Source organism: Marmota flaviventris, chromosome 7 (assembly GCF_047511675.1).
Source record: "Marmota flaviventris isolate mMarFla1 chromosome 7, mMarFla1.hap1, whole genome shotgun sequence".
NCBI classification, from domain to species: domain Eukaryota; kingdom Metazoa; phylum Chordata; class Mammalia; order Rodentia; family Sciuridae; genus Marmota; species Marmota flaviventris.
The window spans coordinates 925,784-944,107 of record NC_092504.1 but is presented as its reverse complement, the minus strand read 5'-3'; the positions used below and the strand labels follow the sequence as shown (position 1 = coordinate 944,107).

Genomic DNA, 18,324 nt, shown 5'->3' with positions numbered 1-18,324 from the left:
TATCCATGGAGAGCATGCTGTGCCCTGTTCTGAGATACTCCGTGACGTATAGAACAGCAGTTTCCAGGCTGTGTCTAACCCTTTGTTGCTCTATCTTGTAGAGCAGTAGTTTGCCATGATCTACTCCATTTTGAATTCAACTGCTGAGGTGGATGACTCCACACTTTGTCCAACCATCACCTGCTGGGCACCACTATAAGGCACAAACTGGTAAATAAATTACTCATGCAAACGAGAATGACTACCTCTAACTTATCAAGTTAATCAGAAGCACAGAGTGCAGGGGTGTACAGATTCATATCAGAAAAACCAGGCTCACAAGCTTATTGAATAGCCCAGACCACGAGTTGATGCAGCCCCCTCACTCAAGATCTATAAAATGAGGGGCACCCTGAGACTAGACATGCAGCACTCTGACCCTGTCACCTGGTCACTTGCCATGTACCTTGCCCAGGAAATTGCCACAATGACAAACCTCCAAATCTCTGTCCTGGGCTTTAGCATGGTGCAGTTTCTCCTGCTATGATGGCCATGGCCACACATGGCCCACCCCAAGCTGACACTGTGAAACTGCTGTCAGGACCTCGACCTAGAATAAGTTCCTGTGCTCTGACAGCTCCGCCCTGAGCGAGTCCTTCTGGGCTCCTCATCGTGTCTGACCACCTACGTGACACTTAGCCTCTCTGCCTTGGCTCTCAGTTCAGCCTCCAGGACCTGTGGCGGCCTTGACCCTTTCTTAGCCTTTCTGTGACCTATATGTGTGATCATGTCACATGTCACGTGTGACTTGAGTGTTACAGATATTGAAAAAAGAAAAGGGAAAAAAGAACCTGTGGCTGCAGGGCTTACGACCACCAGGTGAGCTGCAGGTATTCAGTGAGCTGCCACGGAGGAGGGTGGGACAGCTATTCCGTAAACTGTGATGTGGAAAGACAGACATGTCTGCTCTGTTGATGACAGGGCTTACGACAATATTGAAGGTGTGTGCTAATTTTTGCAACTTCCTTATGTGTGTAAATGCCACGGCTGGCTTAGTGGGCTACAGTCCCCATAGCTGCAGAGACACAGCTCCACCTACTTTGCTAGATGGGGGTTTCCATGTGAGAATGAGCTCCGATGCTGGGTGGAAGGGACTCTTGCTTGTCCCCAGGTTGGTCAACAGTGCTAAGTTTGCTTTTCCTTTTTCCACACCACCTGTTTCTCATGGGGGCCGGCAGAGGCCTGGCCAGGCGGGACCCAGGCAAGCTCCCTGGGCTGGGCTGCTTGGAAACAAGTCACAACCCCTTCTTCACTCCCAATCGCAGGAGGTGCTCCAGCTTTGCTCCCACCAGAGCGACCCGTGCTCCCTGCTCCCTTAGGCCTGAGTCCCACAGCAGGCCCTGGCTAGGGCTGGGGAAGGTGTGGGTGGAGTCCCAGGCCTGGGCGCCCCAGGAAGCGGGGAGGTTGGGAGGAAGGCCCTGTGTACAGAACCGAGGTTTCCAGCTCCATGGGGTGTAGAAGCTTGCGCAAAGCCTGCAGGTGCTTGTGGCCAAGGTCCTCTTCACTTCCAAGCCCTTTCACCTGCTGCCTTGGCTGTGCCCTCTTGGCATCTGGGACCAAGGAATGATAGGTGGGGCCTCAGGCGTGGACGCTGTCCAGCCCTGCGGCTGCTTTCTCCCCTCCTCCGGGGTGTTTTCGCATTGCCCCTATAGACCCAGGCAAACTGGGCTGGGAGTGGTGCCAGGGCGGCTCTGCCAGCCTGAGGTAGCTGCTATCCCGAGGATGCCTGGGCTGCTCCACCCCGGGGTCTGTGTGCCGCTGGCACTGTGTGACAATCCTCCAAGGAGGCTTCTCCAGCGCTCTCCAAGGCGGCATCTCATGATGCTCTGGGCACCTCCCTGGCCAAGCTGGCTGCTGCCTGCACCTGCAGACCGCCGAGCTCCACAAGCCAGCAGCTTACTGTTCTCTTTCTGTCCAACATCTCTGCTAGCCTGGACCTGCTTGAAGCCTCTCTTGGTGCTACCTGTACTCCATGGCCACGCTCTGCTGTTCCCTCAGTACACTGAACCCCAGAGTCTCTCGGATTATTAAGGGTGATACATCTGGTGCCCATAAGTGGGACCAGAAGCAAGACCACCTTGGAAGGACCCTGTGGCTCCCGAGACCACAGTGCAGCATAGAGGCCTGGGTCTGTCCCCAGGGCTCACCTTTCTGTCTGGGGAGCCTTCTCCCAGTCCAGGCCCCCCTTTTGGTGGAGGCCCTGCTGACCTTATTTGAAGTCTGATTTAAATGCCTTGAGTAAGGGACCTTGAAAGTCTTTGGGGACCCTGGGAGCCTCTGTCTTTCCTGGGCACTGCTGTGTCCTGCTGGAGTGGTGCCTTGTGTGGCTCTAAGTGCCTGTGTTCATGGCTAATCTGAAACTGGGAGCACTCTTGTGTGGTCTCTTCTGGCTATTTGTGCATCTGGGCAGCCTGGACAGCCTCCTGGGACATGGCTGGCTGGGAAATCCATGCACATCTTTGATGGCACATGGCACCGGGACATGTTTGTTTCCCGGGGCCATGCTAACTCCCAAGCCTTCCTCAAGCACAGACACTGCTACACTGAAATGCAGTCTCAAGGCCAGAGTGCAGCCCTTCCCTTCCCTCCCTACAATCACCTCTTCCTGCCTGACCCCTTCGTGCTGAGGGCTGAGGTCCTTCTCTCCAGAGCCGTGACCCAGCGGCCAGCAGGAAGCTTCTGAGGGAAAGTGGAGATGCAGGATGCCTAGTGTCTCTGTGCCTGCACTTTGGCTGTGTAGGGAGCAAGGCTGATAACTGCTGTTCCTTAGGAGCAGGATGTGCAGCTTCCATGTGCGCCGGGCCCCTGCTGCTATGCAGAGGCAGCACCTACCCTGGAGGGTACAGGGTCCAGGCCAGAGGAAGCCTTAGGCTGGGCTCAGCAGGGTGGCCTCTCCACAGCCTCTCAAGGAGGCTGTACGCCCTGCTTTTAGGAGACCACTGTCTCCTCTAGCCTCCCTGATTTAACTTCCCTGGGGTCTTTGCTCCTACAAGGGCTCCGTACCACATGAGACCTGTGCTGTTTTCATCTGCCACGTTAGGGTTAACTCTGGACCAGCCAGGACCTAAAAGGCATCAACCCACTTGCTCGGAGACTCAGACAAGACACAAAGACCCCAGAAAGGAGCCAGAAAATGTTTTATCACGGTCTGCTCTCCCAGACTGCTCTCTAATGCCAAGCTGAAAGATGGGTTTTATTTAAAAGGAAAATTTGAAATTATGTCTGTGAATTTGTTTTCTGTCTATGTGTGTGCTCTGTATCTTGAGACTTTTCTACCATAGATTTACAAGAACTCTATTTTTAATTGTCTTAGAGATAAATGGGTGCTCATAAATTAAATTTACTTAGAGATAAATGGTTGCTCATAAATTAAATTTAAGCTTGCTAAAAATATATAGTAGTTAACCCAAATGCTTTTCATTCACGTAACGTAGATGAATCTTTCATAAGTAAACTGATTTTAAGTTTGTCAGATGCCCAGTACTGTCCTGCACACTTCTGACTTACTGCCACAAAGCTCTTAAACGTCAATCCAACCTCAGAGTAAGACTGTCTGCTTCTGCATCTCTGATAAGCAGCCTTGAAAGGCACCATTGGCTTGGTGAAACTAAGCTCTTCTAGGCTGTGAGTACTTCAGCACCAACGCTGGGTGGCAGAAGCACAGTCTGACCCCAGGGCAAGCATGCAGACGAAGGGCCATTGCTCCTGGGCATTAAGTACACCCAGGTAACTTGTAGGGCTTTTCTGTGACAGAGAAATAACTTGAAATGAAGCTTATGCTAGCCTGATGTTTAGTTTTCTTATGCAATAGAGATATGATAGTTAAAAGTAAATAAATTAGGTAAATGCAAATGGAGCAGGTGTTCATAAATGGACTTTTCATGTAATTAGAAAAAATTAGAAAAAGTATCTATTAAGTAATAGATACTCATAATATGTCTATGTCACTTCTAAGTTGCTGACAATACTGAAATGTCAGTTACTCTATGAGGAATCGTGTTTCATGAAATCTGTCTGGTGAACTGTCAGTGTGGGGCAGGCAGTTTGAAATGGCTCACTTCCTGGGTTTGTTCAGTGAAAATTAAAGTTACCAAGAATTAAATACCCTGATTTACACACACACACACACACACACACACACACACACTGTAAAGAACACAAAAGGAAAATGACTTCTTGAACAAGAAAGAATAAACTTAGGGCTAACATATGTCACAAAAGGGATTTCTGTGTGGTCAAGTTGTTAAAGTTGTTGATAGGTTTCTGAAAATCTAGCATGATATACTGGCACAAAACCGGAATCTAGCCCACTATGCTGAAATAAACAGGTGTTCTTAGAGTAACTGATCTACTCAGGAAGAGTTTGCAAGAGGTCTTGGTGTTTAATTCTGAAGTCAGTCTCTTTAAGGCTCAGCTGCCCGGAGCGGCCCCTCTCTGCCTTGCCCTGTGCAGTTGACTTCTCAGCTGAGGTGGTGGTCCCTTGGTTTCTCGGCCCACTTCTGTGAGGCCCTGGGTCTTTCTCCCCTGTTCTGCCTCTGTTCTTGTGGCCAGGACTGGAGCTCTGCTTGTCTCCAGGCGCCCCTTGGTGTGTCTGAACAGTTGGTGGCAAGCCCCACCTGGCATACTCGTGGACCACATGTCTGGTCACACTCAAGGGCCCCTCCAGGGGTGGATCCCAGGCTGTCTGAGCAGGGGCCCAGGGCCTCCAACGGGTGGCATTCTCTCTTCCTTGTCGTAACTGGCCCAGGAAACAAAGCCTTTTGTGTCTTTGTTGGTTTTTCCCCTTACTAGAAAAACTGAGCCTTAAGAGAGTTGTTTTGCTTTGCTTTTTCTGACTCCTAGTTGTCACTCTGGTTAATGGCTTTTTCTCCATGAGCTGTGATCCTGCTCTGAATAGATGTTTTAAAAGCCCTGACAGCTGTGGCTGCCAAGGATCCACTAAGGATCAAGGTTCTACATTAAGTCTTTTTCACCCTAACCTATCTGGAGGCCTTCCAGCTCAGCCCTGGAGGACCTCAGAGGACTCACCATTCACCTTCTAGAGGTGGGGCCCGAGCCTGGCAGGCCATGGGGCAGGTGGGCTGTGAGCGGGGCCGTGTGCCCATCTACTCCGTGTGTGCTTGCTGGGAGGTGTGCTGGTGCGAATGTGCTGAGCTGGTGAAAGGGAGTTGGTCCTGGTGTGACAAGGCCAGAGTGGCCGTGCCTGGAGATGCCAGGTGACGAGGAGCCAGCCCCGTCCTCTTGCCCGGATTCCAAGCGCAGCTGCTCTGTCTCGCCCCCAGCTTTGATTCTTCTACAAAAAGGCATTTACTGTCAGATTTATGGAAAGGACTATGACAGATACACCTGAATACAGGTTTCCAATAGCCCTAAGACCACTGGACAAACGGAGTTCCTGGAACTCTGGTGAGGAAGCTGGTGCTGGCCTATGTCACTGCTCACTAGGCCCAGGGGAGCAGCTCAGGAGACCAAGGGGCTGCTGGAATCTGGGATTTTATGTCTAGTGTTTGAAACATTGTTGCTCTTTTCCTGACTGTTACAGTTTCCTAGAGTGGAGGAGACTTTTTTTGAGCTCTCCATGGTCGCTGCAAGTTGGTAAACAGACTTCTGTAAACATTGGCAGCAGCATTTACTTTCCCAAGTTAAAAACCGTGTTTCTAATGCTTATGGAGATGCAGCTGCATGCAGAGCTTCAGAGCCTCAGAGCTTCAGTGGGACAGTTCTCCCCACGGTGACTACCCCGGCTGGGAGGGTGAGAGTATACAGCTGTCCACTCCCAGGGCCCCAGAGCCCTGGAGGCAAGGCCCTACAGGCCAGCTCAGTTTCCACCTCCTTTGGCTTTCTGACCTCCTAGGTCTCTAGGCCCAGATTCCTGCATGGCAGGGCCCTTTTCTCATTGCATTTATATAGACGAGCACGCCAAATCTGGTGAGACTAAACTAATTTGAGAATTAAAGAGGTTATCTTTGGTGAGAATCAGTATGAGTATTGGAAAACTCTGTAAGGAAAATCTAAATGCACTTGTTATTAGTTAATCGCTCTGCTCACTGTTTCTGTTTTTAAAAATTATCAACCTGTGGATCAGACTGGATCCTAAATTCTTCCAGCTTTCTCTAATAATATCTGCTACAACTATCAGACCTAGATCAGAAACTGCTCTTTCCTAGGGCCCCAGAGCAGGGTCTGGACCACCTGAGGTGACCAGAAGGGGACAGCATGTGCCTGATACGGCTGCAGAGTCTGTCCCCAGCTTGTTGGCGCACGGCCAGACGTGTGGGAACCACAGTGACACTCTCCCCCTTTTCCTTTGGGCCTGTCTTATGCATCTGGTGCCAAGGTGACAGTGACGTAGTGACGACCTCATAGCCAACTCTGTGACTCTGACGTAAGAAGCCCTATGGTCCATCCAATGGGTAACTTGGCAATATCACTTTTCTGTTCAGAATGATATTAGTGTCCTCTTATAAAACATTCTCCTTACTGGGAATGCGGCACGTTGGACATTAATGGGTAACCCTGCTGCAGCCTGTCTATTGCTTAAATGATAAAATGTGCCAAGACTCTTACAGTGCTCCAGGGAAGCCTCAGGGAAACTGAGATCAGCTCCACAGAATGAGCACATAGGCTCTCGCTGCCTCCATTTCCCCAGATGCCCATGTGGCTGTCTGACTCGTCATCTTCGAGCCAAGGTCCACAGCTCAGAAGCGTTATGAAAACCAGGGTTATCATATTCCTGTTATTTTGCATATTTCCTTGTAAAATTGTACCTGCCGTCTTTGCAGAAATACAACTCCCAGCATAATTATGTTGGCCCAGCACTGAGATGGTCCGGCAAGGCCACACCTGGCAACAGCAGGCAGATGGACTCACCAGGACTCTTCTTTCTGGCTTCTGTGTTGCTCCAACATGGTTACAGGGTTTCAACCCAGTCTTCCATGTGGGACCTGGCCAACTAGCTGGGACAGGTCCATTCAGTACCCAGGGACATGTAGGACCTGCCTGCGAGTTAGTTCATCAGCAAAGCTTTGGAGCAACTTTGATCAAAATGGGGGAGATGTGAATGTTGACCCCAGGATGAAATCATTCCTGGCAGTCCTGGGCAGGATTGGGTCTGGGGAGCAGGGGGGGGACTCCTGCCTTTTCTCGAGATGAACACCTTCTTAAGGGCTTTCCAGAGAGATCCCCTCCCATTGCACACATGCCCCATGACGGCCGCGCCTGGCACTATGTGCAGGGATTTCCATCACGTGGCTCTTAGAGCTTTCCGAGGCTTCCACAAGTCAGCAAGTCGTGGATACCTCCACTACACTGAGCAGCTGCTGTCTAGACTGGGGACCAAGGGACTCCACAGGTAAGCGGCTACACGAACCCTCCCTCCTGGTCTTTAAAAGTCTTTGCCTGGCCTGGACTCCTGCAGTGTGTCCCACTCCCTTCCCCTCTGGTGGTTTCATAGCTAGTGCCATTCCATTCTTATAGCTTGACCTCCTCCTTGTGAAAGCCTTGTCCGGGGCCGTGGACCATGATGCATGGCTGGATTCTGACAAGTCAGGGGCAATAGAGACCCAGCGTCCTCCTTCTGGGATTGTGGGCCCTTAGGCCCAGGCCTGTGAGCTTTGAGACCCTGTCCAGTCCTGGGCTCTAGGAGTCCTGGGCCTGGCCTAAGACCTGGAGCAGCCTGCCACCTGGTCTTAGGTTCTGTCTCCACATAGGCAGCCCTGGGGTCCGGAGCAGATGAAGCTGGAGACCATGGTAGCCCCCCAGCTCCTGGCACTGTACACTCCTGAGCTGGTGTTTGAGCAGAGCCCCACCAAGCAGCCTACTCCCTCTACACAGCCACATGTAGGACAGACCGCTGGAGAGCAGGGCCACCCCCCACCAGCCTGACCCCTGGAGGTCTGAGACCCTCAGTGGCAGAAGGATGGCCTGGTGGCTCAGGGAGCCATTTTGTCACAGCCTGCTGTCCCCACCCTACCCTATGCTGAGTATAAGGATCTGCCTGCATTTGGGAGAGAGGGGAGTGAGGAGAGAAGAGAGGAGGGAGGAGAGGAGCGAAGGATGGAAGGCCGGAAGGCCGGAGGAAAGAAAGGAAAAGTGAGGGTGGGGGAAGGGAGAGGGAACCAGGATGGAGGGGAAGGTGATCAGGGTCCCAGACATCACATCCTGGTTTTCCTGGTAATTCATGCGCCTGACATTCCACCTGACTCACGGTTGACCCATTTTTTAGAAAGAAAGTGAGGACCAAGGTAATCCTGGGGATTACCAAATCCAGGTCGACGGTGCTGCTGTTTATAGCAGACAAGAGTAAGAGGATTGCCGCTGCCTGCTCCTTCCCTGGGTCCAGGAGCAGGGTGGCAGCTGCACCTGGGGAGTGGGCAGCCCCACCAGGATTCCCTCTCCAAGGCTCCTCTTCCATTCTGAGCCCCGAACCTCATCATCCCCCTGCCCGGCCTTGGACCTCATGCATCCCCACCCAGCAGCATGGTGTTCTATGGGGTCAGGTCGCTCCTGCTTCTGCCAGGGCTGGGAGAATGGGGCTCCTCTTCCTGCTGGCCTCTGCACCAGCCCTGGCTCTAACCCCTCCAGGGCTGCCACCTCGGCCACTGCAGAGCAGGACTCCACACGCCTGCTGGCCAGTGTCCCCACCAAGATTGCCCTGCAGTTGCCTCCTGAGAAACCTCAGGGGCTCGTGGTCCACACTCCTACTCCATGCACCAGGGGTCCCTGGCTTCAGGACCTGTATGCAGAAACCTTGGTGAGGTTTCAGCCAGACCTGGGTAGCCCTGGGCCTGGCCAACAACGTCAGCTTGCAGGACTTTCCAGGACCTTTGAACTGCTCGTGGTGGGAGCTTTCCTGGAGCTCCTTCTACCGAGTGTGCAGGTGGCCAGCTCCTAGGAGGCTAGGCAGGAGGCTCGGCACGGTGTGACTGGGCTCCAGCGGGGGTAGGAGGTGGGCACACCAAGAACTCCTCTGTGGGGAGCAAGCACTGCCCAGGACAGGAAGCCAGGACCTGCATGGGCACCTGCGGCTGGGGTGCTCACCTGGGTCACGTCCGGCACGTTCACCATCTTCTTGGTCTGAGCCACGTGGCCGACGACTCCGATGTCCAGAGGGAACACGATCTCAGCATCAGGGGGCACCAGGCAGTCCTCTAGGGTGCTGCCCGGTTGCACGCTGAAGAGCCGCGTGGCGAGCTCAGCCATGCCGTTGCGCTGGCGGTACATGAAGAGGCTGCAGCGGTCAGCCTGCAGGATGGTGCAGAGACGCTGCAGGAGTGTGAAGACCACGCGCTCCATGCTGACGTTCTCTGGCGTGTCCTGCACCAGCGCAAACAGCGCGGCACTCTCCTCCACCTGGCACAGCTCTCGGAGACTGCTGCAGTCCACCAGGCGCCCGTCCTCACAGGCCCCAGCTACATGCTCAGGGCTCAGCTGCTTCTCGAAGTACTGGTGGGCAAAGTCAGGGTTCCCGTCCAGGAAGCTGCGCACCTGCTCCTCACTGAGGCTCATGGTGTCTGCGGCTGTGCGCCACTGCGGGGTTTGCATGGACTCTGCAAATACCTTCGTCAGCAGAGTCTTTCTTAATGATGATTAGGGAGCTGGGGGGAACAGCTGACTCACATCCACAGAGGGGGCTGCCCCCACCACCCTCAGACCCAGAGTCGTCCCTCCTTTCCTGAGAAAATCGGCCCCCGGAATAGGGGCTGGGGTGCCGCGGGGGCTCCTGCCTGTTTCAGGGGCCATGGGCAACTGGGGGCAGGCATGTGGCTTCTGGTGGAACAGGCCCTGAGCTCTGACCCCTAAGAGATAATCCCAGGAACACCAGGACTCCTGCTTCGGGAGCCCTTGGGGATTCGGTTGGTCTGACAGGCCATCTCGGGTCCTCCGGAGGTCCTGGCCTGGGCTCAGATTTGCTGGGAGGCAGAGGGCACTGGCTCTGCCTCCAGGAGGTACAGACTACTCTCAAAAGGGAGAGGGAGGTTGGGGTAGCCATATTTGGGGGAAGGTATTCGCCAGGGGTAGGGGTGGGACTGATGTGGGGCTCCAGGCAGACAATCCCCAGCACCTGACACATTGTGTCTGTGTCTCAGATGGAGTCCAGTTGCCCAGACAGCAGCTGGATAAGGACTTCAACAATTTGCTCCGGGTGTCCTGCAGATATTAGCAGGAAAGTTTGGGTAAGAACTAAGGACAGAGCTGCTCTGCCTGGCTCTCTTGCAGCAAGCAAGCCCTTTTTACGCAAAACAAAGGAGACTTCGATGCTGGGCATGTTTTGCATGAGTGTGCAGGCATGGGTGCGGGCATTGGATTGGGGTGCATGCCTGGGGGTGTGTACATGTATCCAAACACATGAGCTGGGGGCAGGAGCAGCTCTGGGATGTAGACAGCCCAGAGCACCTAGCCCTGTTTCTGGAGGTGCGAGCAGATATTTTCATTGACAGGATTTCTGGATACTCTCCTAGACAAGAACCAGGAATCACAGCCCTGAGTCACCAGCCCGGCAGCAACCTGGGATGTCTTTGCATCATCCTCATCTACTTCTTCTACGTGCTACTGTACTTTCAACGAAGGCACGTGTGGTTCTCACACCCTGTGCACTGTTGGTGAAGACTGAGTGTACGGCATGTGCCTTTGGCATCTTCTCAGCACAGGATTCTGCTCTGGAAAGCTTCTCCAGGCACTATGCTGGCCCCGTGGCTGCCTCGCACTGGGAAAAGTAATCTGATGCACAGCTGCCTGTCCACAATGGGCCCAGCTGGCTGTGCTGCCTTCCCAGGGCTGCGAAGTCCCTGCCTCCACCTAGTCACGTGGCTGCTTCATTTGGGGTATTTGCTGGGAGGTCTCCCCTCTTTCCTAAGAATAGTGAGTTTGGGTTGGGACTGGGGAAGTGGGGTGTGGGATAAGGTGGTACTGTGGGCAGGGCTGCAGGGCTAGGGCTGGGGCTGTGGCTATGGGTTGCCTGCTTTGCATTCAGTCTGCTAACTACTTGGAGCTGTTCAGGGCTTTGGTCTCTGGCTCTCAGTGCTGGAGCCCAAGCAGCCCCCATGCAAAGGAGACGCAGCAGACCCAGGGGCCAGGCTTTAGGAAGGTGCTCCTGTACCTCAGCTCCAGGTTTCTCAGTTCACCTACCCTTGCCCACTATCCCAACTCAGCTTCACCCCAGGTCCTCAGGACCCCTGTGTGATTCTGTACCCCCCAAATGCACCCCTTTGCTCTGCTCATTGCTGTGCTATCTCTCCTCGGCCCACACTTGCCCTGTCCTGCAAGAATGGAGCTCACCTGCCCGTGGAATGGGCTCAGTCTGCAGTGAGTGACTGCAGATGGTTGAGGGCAAGCTGGCAGCACGGCCTCGGCCTCACTAGGGGCTCTGCAGGCCCCTCACCATAACTGCTGGGCCCTGCCAGCCTCCACCTGTGGCATCTGCCCTGCTCTGCCTGCCCTGGAGCCACAGAGCTCTCAGGTATGCAGGTCCAGAGTGCCAGGGAGGCCACAGCCCTGGGAGGGCCCCAACCTCTGGCCACAGTCATGGTGAATGCCCAGCCTCCCTGCCTGCAGGCTCTAAGGTGCTGCCTGGGACACCCCACTCACTCTGCTCCTTCCCACCTCACTCCCCACACAGCTGTGGTGACGCCCAGTCCCTGACTGGAGTGGCTGTGATGAAGTCAGAAAGAAACACTTGTGAGGCACGTCTGTGATGCATGCCCATGAGACGCCTGTGAGACACACCTGTGAGGCACACCTGTGAGGCACACCTGTGAGGTATGCCTGAGAGACACGCTTCTAAGACACACGTGAGTCATGCCTGTAAGTTATGTCTGAGATGTGCCTGTGAGGCACACCTGCATGACATGCCTGTGAGACACACCTGTGAGGCACGCCGGTGAGGCACACCTGCGAGACACACCTGTGAGACACACCTGTGAGGCACACCTGTGAGGCACACCTGCATGACATGCCTGTGAGACACACCTGTGAGACACACCTGTGAGGCATGCCTGAGAGACACACCTGTGAGACACACCTGTGAGGCACACCTGCGAGACACGCCTGTGAGGCACACCTGCGAGACACGCCTGTGAGGCACGCCTGTGAGGCACACCTGTGAGGCACGCCTGAGAGACACACCTGTGAGACATGCCTGTGAGGCACACCTGCGAGACACGCTTGTGAGACACACCTGTGAGGCACGCCTGTGAGGCACACCTGTGAGATACACCTGTGAGGCACACCTGTGAGACACGCCTGTGAGACACACCTGTGAGGCACGCCTGTGAGACACACCTGCGAGACACGCCTGTGAGGCACACCTGTGAGGCACACCTGTGAGACACACCTGTGAGACACACTTGTGAGACATGCCTGTGAAACACACCTGTGAGGTACACCTGTGAGACACACTTGTGAGACATGCCTGTGAGACGTGCCTCAGGCTTGTGAGGTATGCCTGTGAGACACACCTGCATGACATGCCTGTGCTGTGAGGCACACCTGTGAGACACACCTGTGAGGCATACTTGTGAGATACACCTGTGAGATACACCTGTGAGGCATACCTGTGAGATACACCTGTGAAACATGCCTGTGAGACACACCTGTGAGGCATACCTGTGAGATACACCTGTGAGACACACCTGTGAAACATGCCTGTGAGACACACCTGTGAGGCATACTTGTGAGATACACCTGTGAGATACACCTGTGAGATACACCTGTGAGATACCCCTGTGAGGCATACCTGTGAGACACACCTGTGAGACATGCCTGTGAGACACACCTGTGAGACATGCCTGCGAGATACACCTGTGAGGCATACCTGTGAGACACACCTGTGAGGCATACCTGTAAGACACACCTGTGAGGCACACCTGTGAGACACACCTGTGAGACATGCCTGTGAGACACACCTGTGAGACATGCCTGCGAGATACACCTGTGAGGCACACCTGTGAGATACCCCTGTGAGGCACACCTGTGAGACACACCTGTGAGGCACACCTGTGAGGCACGCCTGTGAGATACACCTGTGAGGCATACCTGTGAGACACACCTGTGAGGCACACCTGTGAGGCACGCCTGTGAGATACACCTGTGAGGCATACCTGTGAGATACCCCTGTGAGGCACACCTGTGAGATACCCCTGTGAGGCATACCTGTGAGATACCCCTGTGAGGCACGCCTGTGAGACACACCTGTGAGACATGCCTGTGAGACACACCTGTGATACATGCCTGCGAGATATACCTGTGAGGCATACCTGTGAGACACACCTGTGAGGCATACCTGTGAGACACACCTGTGAGGCATACCTGTGAGATACACCTGTGAGACATGCCTGCGAGACACACCTGTGAGACATGCCTGCGAGATACACCTGTGAGGCATACCTGTGAGGCACACCTGTGAGGCACACCTGTGAGGCATACCTGTGAGGCATACCTGTGCGACACACCTGTGAAGCACGCCTGTGAGACATGCCTGTGAGGCACGCCTGTGAGGCACACCTGTGAGACACGCCTGTGAGATATGCCTGTGAGACACGCCTGTGAGACACGCCTGTGAGGCACGCCTGTGAGATACACCTGTGAGGCACGCCTGTGAGACACACCTGTGAGACACGCCTCTGAGACACACCTGTGAGACACACCTGTGAGGCACACTTGTGAGGCACACCTGCGAGACACACCTGTGAGACATGCCTGTGAGAGATGCCTGTGAGACACGTCTTCAAGGCATGCCTGTGTGACACACCCCAAGGCCGACTCTGGCTGCTTGTGCCACCTGCAGAGGGACCTGTGTGTACCAGGAGCAGTGTGTCTGAGAACAAACCTGGCCGGCCGGGGGGAGGCCAGGAGGTGGGAGGGGAACCTGAGCTTGCCCTTGGGTTCCAGCACATCTGTGGGCAGAGGAGGGGCAGTGCCACAGGGTCTGGCGCCAGGGCAGGACGAGCAGGCGGAGGTCCTGTGGAGGAAGGAGGGGTGGCCCTGGCCCCAGCCCGCCCACCGGCAAGGCTTTGGCTCTGTCTGGCGAAGGAGGCTCCTGCAGAGCCACTTCCCAGTGTGAAGTGCAGGTGCGGTGGGCAGTGGGGTTGGCACACCCTGGAGAGCACGCACTGGCCAGAGGGGCTCGCTGATAGGAAGCTGGGGTGCATGGTCAGACCCAGGGGAGGAGCCACGTTGCCACAATGTGCAGACACCGAGCTCCAAACCTGACCTCACGGTGCTTGCCAGGGACATGGAAAGCCAGCCCTCAAGGGGCAGCGGCAGTGCTCTGGGCAGTGGTGGTGGTACGAGTTTGCTCCTCACCCAGACTGTGATGAGCCAGGTGATTACCCACTGGCCCAGGACATACGGTGTGGGGGACACAGAGCAGGGGCAGAGCTAGTTCCCTGATGGCCAGGGTCCCTATCCACATCACAGCACTTGTGCTGCCCCCAAGGGCAACTTGGGGGCAGGCCAGCCTGTGCCAGCGGGCAGAACAGATGCTCCCCAGGCCAGTCCTGGCACTTTTTCAAAGGGTCATGGGGCTCCTTGATCTCCCAGGGGAAAACCTCTGTCCATTTGTTTCCTTTTAGGCTCTGGGGGCACAGTGTTGGAACTCCTTGCCTCATCCACAGAAGATCTGGTCAATGGCCTCACAGGGCCTATCATCCAACAGGGCGAAAGTCCTCTGCAAAACCCTCACTGTACCCTCGGCCCAGAGAGACATGAGATGCCCCTGGGCAGTCATTCCTGAGGGTTGGCCTGCTCCATGGCCGCTGGAGCCCTCGGAAGCCTTAGGAGAGTGGGGTGGGTCGTGGGTAGCACCCCTTGGGGCAGATGACCCTCAAATGTGCAGCCCATGTGGCTTAGACCTGGCCACAATGCGGAGGCTTGTGCCAGGAGGTGGGATGGAGTCTTGTGCCTGACAAGCAGGCTGCTGCTGACCCTCAGGGCCAGGACCAGCAGAGAGCCTCTGCTCTGTGACCTTGTGGCTTTGTCTCAGTTTTTCACAGTGGCCTGTGTGGGCTCAGGCTTGGTGCTGGGCAAGCAGCTGTGGGTGTGAATGAGCTGCGCCGATGCTGGCCCGGACGTGCCATCTGGCCATCACGTAGACTGTGTGCACAGTGTCTGTGAGACCTGGAGCAGTGCTTGACTGCAGAATCACCTCTGCTTTTCTCAGCTGAAAGAGAAGAGAGGGTCCCCTCTGTTTTAAGCCAGCTTTTTGGCACTGTGACCAAAAGATCTGACAAGAACAGTCAGAGGAGGAAAAGTTTACTTGGGGCTGATGGTTTCAGAGGCTTAGTCCATAGATGCCAATTCCATTGCTCTGGGCCCAGGTGAGGCAGAACATCATGGTGGGAGGAGGTGGGGAGGAAAGCAGCTCAGGTCAAGGCACCAAGGAGCAGAGATGTATAGAGAGAAGCTCGGCTCGCCAAGAACAAAATGTGAACCCCAAAGGCACACACCTCCAGGTGCCCTCCTCCTCTGGCCATACCTGCCTGCCCACAGTTTCCACCCAGTCCTCCATGTCAGGGATCAATGTACTGATTAGGTTAAAACTCTCGTAACCCAATCATTTCACCTCTCAGCTTTCTTGCATTGTCTCTCACACACGCTTTTCTGGGGCACTTCAGATCTAACTCATAACTCCTTTCTTCTTTGGACAGTATCTACCTCACCAGAAACCAGAAGAGGGCGGACAGGCTGGAGGGCCTATGAGAGAACCCCATTAGTCAATGCTAAGAGGGGACAGGCCAGAATCGGGAAGCCCGGAGCCCATACAATGTGATGAGAAAGTCAGAAAAGCACCACTGACATGAAATGTGGGACTCGCACGGTGACGTCACGGGTCCTGGCAAAGCAGCAGAGGAAGGAGTGTGGGCAGGAGCCCTGACAAGGGCTGAGCTGCAGCAAGGCGAGGACAGGCGGGGCCCAGGGTGCAGCTGCGTCTGAGCAGCAGCTGGGAGAGCACCACAGGACAGCCCTGGGAGGGGGCGGGGGCCACAGCAGGCACATCCGAGTGTCCTGTGGAGGGTCCAGTGGGAGAGGGGCTGCGGACACCGTGTAGCCAGCCAGTGGAGAGGGGGGCAGGGGAGGACGGAGCTGAGGGAGCACAAGGGTGCAGGGGTGGAGGGGCAGCTGGATGTGGGCTTCTGGAAGCCTTGGCTCGTGGCTGTGGACGAGGTTGCTGCTGACTCACCTTCCTATCTCAGGACGATGCTGCTGCTCTCACTCATCCCTTCACTCTTGGATAGTGTGAGGAGCCCAGGCCTTGGCCATAGCCACCGTCAGCTTCTTCTAGGTGCCCCGGGCTGGGGGTGGTGGGGGCGGCCCTGGCAATGCTTAGCCGGGGCAGGAAAGGTAAAGCCCCATTTCTCTGGGAGGTTGCTGCCTCTCCCTTGGCTGTGCCCTGCCATGACGTGGGTTTGCTGGGCCCTGTGATGGGCACAAAGAGGGTGCTAGTGGACGTGGACCCTGGTCAGTGCTGGGGGCTGCTCCAGACAGGAGTCATCTACAGTGCTAGTGTTCAGGGGGCCAGGCCCCAGCTCTCAGCACAGACCCCCACGCGCCTCCACCTGAACCTCCAAGGCTGCCCTCATGGCATGATGGGGAGGAGCTCATGTCTGCATTTAGGGTGTGTCTGTCTTTGTTGGTAAAACTTGTTGGGGCTGTCTGGGCTTGTCCACGGGGAAGGGGTGCTGTGGGTGAGATCAGGCCAAGTTGCATGCAGCCTGTATCTGAGTCTGGGGCCTGGCTCAACTGCCCACCTGGGCGATGACATCTGCTCTCAGAGGGTGGGGCTGCCTTCCCACAGGCAAGTCCCATGTGGAGAGGATAGCAGGCCTGGCCCAGGCACAGCAGCTGGCTCTGGTCTGTCAGAGCCCCCCTACAAGCTGGTGGAGGCCATCATCCCCTGATCCAAGCTATTTGGAAACATATGGACTTTGACGAAGCCAGGTCCTAGTCAGCATCCACCATATCTGCTGTGGCAGGATTTCGGTGAAGCACTGAGAAAACTAGTGACAGGACTTGACCACTCCAGGGTCAGGTCCTCTGTTGTCCTATTCCTTAGCCTGGACAGGAGATCAATAGGTCACAAGCCCCGGTCATGCCATTGGGCTGGAAAATCTGGGGAGCTAGGCACGAAGAGATAGAAGAATCCTTTAATGAACAAGCACAAAGGGCTGGATCTGTGATTAATGAGGACCGAGGCAGATGGTCATAAACCCGAAGGCCAGGAGGGACATTCTGAAAGGTGGATCATTCTGGCTCAGAGAATCAGTGAAGGAACTGCAGCTGGGAGTGAGGTGGCCTCAGGACCCCGAGCCAGAGTAAGATGCTCAGAGCCACAGCTGGCTCTCCAGAGGAGGATGGAGTTCCACCCACAACTGGCCTCAGGCAGCTGACCTGTGGAGGAAACAAGAAAGCCACTTTAAACATCCAGGGTAGGTCCACTTTGTCTTCGATCCTTACCCATGTAAACCTCGGGTCCCCAGAGGGATTGTTTCCACAGTCCGGGCCCCACCACAGCCATCCCGTGACCTTGAAATGTGGGGATAGTCCAAAGGATGACTCTGGTGGTGGTAAACCACACCAGTGAGTATGCTTACAGTGTGCAGCATTTGGCCCATGGAGGACTTCTTCTTTAACCCTGACTTAGAGGGTGTAGTCAATCATGTCCCCATTTCCTGAGACACTGTCATCTTTCATTCATACATTGGTCCTCTCATATCTAATTTTATTTGTCCACCCATCTAGCCATTATTCATCCATCATCCATCCATCCGTCACCTCTCCATTTACATACCTATCTATCCATTCTTCCGCCTACCTACCCATGTATCCCCCCATCCATCATCCACCTATCCATCATCATCCATCCACTCATTCATCCTTCCATTCGCCTTTCTGACTTCCTCTTCTTTCCATTATCCATGTACATCTTGCCCACCATCCATTCACCCACCACTCTGTCATGGTTGTGTATCTTGCTCTTTTAACATGGGTATCGCTCTGTATGCATCCAGTAGGAGGATTGAGTTCCACCCACAACTGGCCTCAGGCAGCTGACCTGTGGCCAGTTCCGAAGTTCACTGTGCAACCCTGGGAACATGAATTGACTTCGTGGACTTCAGCTTCTGCTTGTGTAAAAACCTAACGTACCTCAGAGGCCTGATGGGAGGATTAGATATGTAAATATATGCAAAACACATGGAACTGTGCCCAGCTCACGGCGCAGTCGTATGTGTGTTTAGCATTATGGCTGCAGTGTATTTGAACATAAATGGTCAAGTCACACAGATCCCA

The 18,324-nt window shown here is 54.8% G+C and overlaps 1 protein-coding gene across 2 annotated transcripts in view; it reads right to left on the bottom strand.

The window, feature by feature from the left end:
* Nucleotides 1-9,546, bottom strand: part of Pde6b (phosphodiesterase 6B) — a 49,543-nt gene extending 39,997 nt beyond the window's left edge. For both annotated transcript variants that reach the window (XM_027940715.2, XM_027940707.2), the window contains exon 1: nucleotides 9,079-9,546. In XM_027940715.2, coding sequence (XP_027796516.2) covers nucleotides 9,079-9,546 — 468 coding nt within the window. The remainder of the gene's footprint in view (nucleotides 1-9,078) is intronic.
* Nucleotides 9,547-18,324: the final 8,778 nt, after the last annotated feature.